The sequence below is a fragment of the Sinohyriopsis cumingii genome, chromosome 5, assembly GCF_028554795.1.
Source record: "Sinohyriopsis cumingii isolate HCF-2022 chromosome 5, ASM2855479v2, whole genome shotgun sequence".
Lineage (NCBI taxonomy): Eukaryota > Metazoa > Mollusca > Bivalvia > Unionida > Unionidae > Sinohyriopsis > Sinohyriopsis cumingii.
The window spans coordinates 37,312,907-37,318,906 of record NC_142965.1 but is presented as its reverse complement, the minus strand read 5'-3'; the positions used below and the strand labels follow the sequence as shown (position 1 = coordinate 37,318,906).

At 35.7% G+C, this 6,000-nt stretch overlaps 1 protein-coding gene across 1 annotated transcript in view; it reads right to left on the bottom strand.

The window, feature by feature from the left end:
* Positions 1–421: 421 nt before the first annotated feature.
* Positions 422–6,000, bottom strand: part of LOC149798953 (uncharacterized) — a 71,584-nt gene continuing 66,005 nt past the window's right edge. The window contains exon 11 of the mRNA XM_089957872.1: positions 422–1,901. Coding sequence (XP_089813998.1) covers positions 1,840–1,901 — 62 coding nt within the window. The 3' untranslated portion in view covers positions 422–1,839. The remainder of the gene's footprint in view (positions 1,902–6,000) is intronic.

Here is a 6,000-nt window from a genome sequence, read left to right as displayed (position 1 = left end):
GAGAAACGCTATAAGGGCAAACGGAGCCCATCAATGCTTGCAGACTATTGCTGGACAGTGACAAGAGATGCTCCATTTAATGATACAAGAGACAAGCCAAGAAGCGCAGAGCAGACACTGAATAAGGACTAAACAATGTACTTATATATACATAATAATTATTGACCTTTTGTTTCATAATAAATTTTATTTATAAAACCCTCTTGCTGTTTGTTAAAGTGTTATATAAACAGAACAGGTGAAATATTATCATGTAAGGAAACCATAAACACATGAAAAGACCTAGATTCCTAGATTTACAAATTCTGAATAAACCTCTGCTATCTACGCAATATATATATATATATATATATATATATATATATATATATATATATATATATATATATATATATATATATATCTGTACAATGTAGAAACTTAATATAATGGAAACAGTAGCCAAGCAGTTGTTTTAAGTGTCATATTTGAATTCAGCACATCAAAATCCATAATAAATAACACATGTTATCTCTGAAGCAGATGACTTCTAAAAAATTATAGACCAGTGTAATTAAATGTACATTTTCTGTGAAGTGGTGTATGGAAAGTACAATGCAAGTGAAAAAAATAATCCTTTAATTGTAACGTTGACGTAAATGCAAGCTATTTAAATTAAATTTGATGTCAACTGAAAGGCTATTAAATGTACCTAAGGCCCAGATATCCATGTAAGTACAACTTCAATAGTAAATGTACGACACTATTGTACAGCTAATATATGCTTTTGTCATAAGTCGTGAAACAAGATAGGTTACTGTGCATATTAGTTTCCTGAAAATGTGGAAAATGCTGATGTAGAAGAATCCACACACAATGTATTATTTATTTCGATAATACTTTTCAAAATAGATGACTTTTAGATTATTATGTATGATATGTCTATCCCTTTTGAATAGGGCGAGTTATGTGAGCATGACTAACACATAATGTACGTGCTCATAAGAAATCCTGACTTCATTTCTTCTGATAGAATGGTCTTAGTTTGTCATATTGTTCTTTACATTTTTTAAAAGCACATTTGATGAACAACTCTGCTATACTGCTATTTAAGTACTTCTACTAGCACCTGCACAAACAGAAAACTGTTAAGAATTGCTTCCTATGAAATTCGTAATTTAACTACAAACATCCCAGTTTGAATTTTAATCATAATTATCATTTGTCTTTAGATTTTGTATGAAACACCTCAGACTATGATATGTAAGATACGTTTACCGAAATATACAAAACTGAAGGCATACACTCCAAAGATAAATGTAATCATCTTTATTTAAAAGAAAAATAAACTTGTTTTCATTACAATGTATTACTGCACCTAAAACTTGAAAAGCTTGTGACCTTCACGATCTGATGTTTAATTGAGCAAACAGAACAAAGTTTATAAACTTTGCTTAACAGAGCAAAACATCGTTTTTGCAAAATCTACGTTGTTCATCTTCTATATTACAGTATATTGCAGAGTAAAAGTGTAAAAGAAGCAAACCTTGCCATTTATAGGGGTCATAAGAGTTTTAAAAAAAAGAGTGTCATAAAAGCATCAGTTCCAGTCTGTTTTCTTAACCGAATCTTGACTCTTCTGTGAACAATAATCCGTCTCACAATATGTCAGTGGAACTGTGCTATCCATACACTAGACTGTTATCGATTGATACTGCACACATCAAATTGCTGGTTATTTTCATTTACTACAATTTTATCACATGCTATAAAATATTCTTTAGATACACACCTTTTCACCATTTGCACTGCCTGATGAACGTATCAAAAATCATCTTCTTTGTCAGTTTAAGGCTTATGTCAAAAATGAGCGATAATGTCCTCAAATACAGATCTTGTCTTGTCCTCTGCCGTCGAAGCCTCTGTGAAAACGAAAAACATGTTCAGAAACAGAATTGTAAAACTATTTTAACATATTTATAGCAAATCAATGTAACAATAGATAGAGAGAGATATCTACGGATATAACATATCACATGGGTCCCCTTACAAAAATCATAAGTTATATCCGAATTTGGTTGCAACTGAGGTTGAATGATGTATAATAAACGGAAATAGGCCTTTATATACATCCGTTATTTATGTGCATCCAACTAAGTGCGTGTTTGGGAACTATCCGGATTAGGAGTAGTATGCGACTGATCCATTGCAAAAGAGAGATTCAGTTATTGTAATAAGACAGAGGTATAAGCTTAACTTTGCATGTCAGTAAAATGTTCATTCCGTTCACAATAATAGTGGGAGAAAACGACGTTTCAATACATACCATTTGTATTAAGAAAAACATTGAGGAATTTGACAGCTTTTCCAATTTAATACCTATATATCGGTCTGTCTGCCGAAGTTTCAAACCAAACATTCAAACTTTAGAAATTTGCACCCAATACAGAATTTAAGGACTAATACATTCATCGAACAGTGTGGTGCTTTATTCATTGACGCTGGCTTAAACAAATGATGGGACTTTATTATGAACCATGAGGACCGCCAGTCTCAATTGTATTATATGCTTTTGTGCCATATTTTGCATTTGTCTGTATATGGAATGAATCAACATAGCGAAACCTTTCTGCTTATGTTAACGACACCACTGCAATGTATCCTGTGGCAATGCTTGATATGTCTATAAAAATAACCAAGAAAATATGAGATATCCTTATAGACCGCTGTGTTGTCATGGAGGTTACGAAAGCTCGCCATTCAAGATGATTTATTAATTGTGGATGAAAACAAAATGGGCAATGCATTGGATATTAACAAAATGCAAAACAAATAAAATTAAAAGACCTAATGAGTGTGAACATATAATCTAATTTATTTATTACTACTAAATTGGCAAAAGTAAGCTATTTAGACTTAGTGTAGACAACTTATTGTCTCTTTCTTGATATATATATATATATATATATATATATATATATATATATATATATATATATATATATATATGTGTGTGTGTGTGTGTGTGTGTGTGTGTGTGTGTGTGTGTGTTTAAGGAAACGTACCAGAAGATCGCTTAGAACGTCCCTGTTTGTTATTCCAATGTGTTATATGTTAAGTTAAATAATGAACGACTTAAATGTATATTTCCAAACGGTGTGTGATGTGATGTGATGTGATGTGATTTTGATTTTTAACGTAGCTTTCAAAAATTTTCAGTCATATCACTACGATGTCTGCAATGTGGCAGTTTATAGTGATGTCTAGCACTGGGGCATCATGCCGCAGACATGTAGCATGATGTCCCACCCAGTCACATTATCCTGACACCAGGCCGACCAATCCTAACACTAACCTCTTAATGCTGAACGCCAAGCGAGGCAGCTGTTAGTACCATTTTTTAAGTCTCTGGTATGACTCGGCCGGGGATCGAACCCACGACCTCCCGCATCCGAGGCGGACGCTCTAACCACTAGGCCATCGGAGCGGTCCCAAACGGTGTATCAAAACAACAATAAAAAGGAAAGAGCCAGATAAGAGTTATATTTGAAAGTATTTAAAATGTTCTTCTTACAGCTAATATCCAAAACAAAAGTTGAAATGAAGCAGACATTATTGTCTTTTGATTAAACAGTTATGATCGGTGAATGAAGTTTGGTTTCGATGTAGTCATGCTAAAACGAGCATTTCTACTTTTATTAATTGCGACACAGTTGCTTTTCCACGAGGTTTCTGGTTTGCTTTTTAAAAAAACGTATTTAATATATTAGTTTACGTTTAATAAGGCAAATGACCGATTGGATGCTTTCAGTAAGATACTTTCAAGGGTAATTTACTCGCACACTTTACTTGCTAAGCACAAAACCTTACCTAGAATTTTGCAAATGGAGTAAAATATAAAGAAGAGAACCATGCACACCTGATGTCGTTAATCTAGCGCACATGACGTAGCAGTTGAAAATTACGCTAACCAAGTTTATCTAATATTGCAAGAACACGACCCTCTATCAACTACCTCCCAACCTTTCTATCATGTTAATAATACATACTTCACTATAGCATGATAAACAGTCTTTGCAAAGATAAAGGCATATGTAATATGCATATTCCACAGTCATAACTGAACGTATCTCAGATCTTTGTAAGAAAAACATATTTATCAAGTTTTATCGAATGCAGATGAGAAATATCTTCCCCAGAGATGTAACGCCGATCCGATGCAAATCACCTCTTTGGTATGATAAGATGTCGCTTATAAAGAGCCCAAGATCATGATCGAAGAATATTTTCATCAGCTGGAGTAATATCCTATCAAAATTCAGTTCCCAGAGTGGTATCTTTCTCAGACAATCTGATACAATATTGCTTACAAAATATGCGTAGATCTTGTTCATAAGTATACTCATCCGACATCTTGATAAGTTTGATCAAAACCTGATCCGAAATATAATAGTTAGAGTACTGAAAAGCTCAGCAAATCATATTTAAGATGAGTACATCAATACGAGTGAACTTGGCTCATGCTCATTCTATTCTAAGATCTTGACAATGTAGGTCTCTTCAGTGGCTTCACTACGGTTGGTGTCACCCAGTGCGGTAACTCATGGTGTCAACCCCACGGACCTCCTTCCTGCACAAAAATTCAAAACTTTTATAGACAGTCATGTGCGGTAGCTCATGGTATCACTCGCATGGAAGGGCCCCGAGTGGCCGAGTGGTCTAAAACGCTCATCGCTCCGAATCACTGCCATCTCACCTCTGTCTGCTTGGGTTCGAGTCTTAAGCTCGGTTAACGTGTGTACGTAAGAAAGCTTGCCAGTAACTTCTCGTGGGTCGCTTGTTCTTCAGGGGGTTTTGGCCGACATGTATAGCCTATCTTGTGCTGAAAAATGGCGCTTACCCTTACAACATCAACAAGAACAAAAATCACCCTCGTGGACCTCCTTCCTTCACAAAAATTCAAACATTTTATACAGTCATGTGCGGTAACTCGTGGTGTCACCAGAATGGACCTCCTATCTACACAACAATTTAATTTTTTTTATAGACAGTCATTTTGGTGTCCCCCCCACCGATGGTGTCACCCGGTGCGGTCCGCGCCCTCTATTGACGCCACTGAAACTATTTACGCTCATCCGTTAAGATAGAAGATCACCGTATGCGTGGACCTCACTCGTAATTGTACCCATTCCAGACCTTGAGAGAATAAGCCTATTTTCCATGTTTGGTTAAATTTGAACCATAAATACATTCTTCATGGTGATAAAAAAGATCACGCAGCCATTCAGATGTGTGTGTGAGATCTGGATTTTTAACAAAGCTTCAAAAATATTTCGGTCATATCGCCACGATGTCTGCAGTGTAGCATCATGCCCCACCCAGTCACATTATCCTGACACCAGGCCGACCAGACCTAACACTAACCTCTTAATTCTGAGCGCCAAGCGAGGCAGTTGTTAGTTCCATTTCTTATAAGTCTTTGGTATGACTTGGCCGGGGTTCCAACACGCGACCTTCCACATCTGAGGCGGACGCCCTAACCACTTAGGTCACCGGAGAGGTCGCCAATCAGATGTAATATCACTTTATTATTACGCTCATATCCACTCATTAGCAAACTTGTGAGAGATCTTGCTAATATAAGCATATTTTCCAAGTTTGATCAAACTCTGTCAATCAGAAGCAAGATCACATCATTGATCACTCTCATTTTCAAAGTTACCTGGGATATATTTGATTATCAGCCGATATTCCAAGTTTGATCAAATTCGGATCAGAAATATTGCCTACAGAGTGGTAACAAGTAACTGTTGATGGATGGAGGATGGACAACACGAGGCACAACAGATGCAGGACCATACCTAAAACTTATATTACCTTATGCACAGATGAGATGAAACTATTTGTATTCCTCCTCTAAAGAAGGAATGAACAGTTGAAAACGTAGTTTATATTGGATGCTTTTACAGTTTTCCATCGAAACATATTGTATCTATAATTACAACCAATGCTTGGATATGA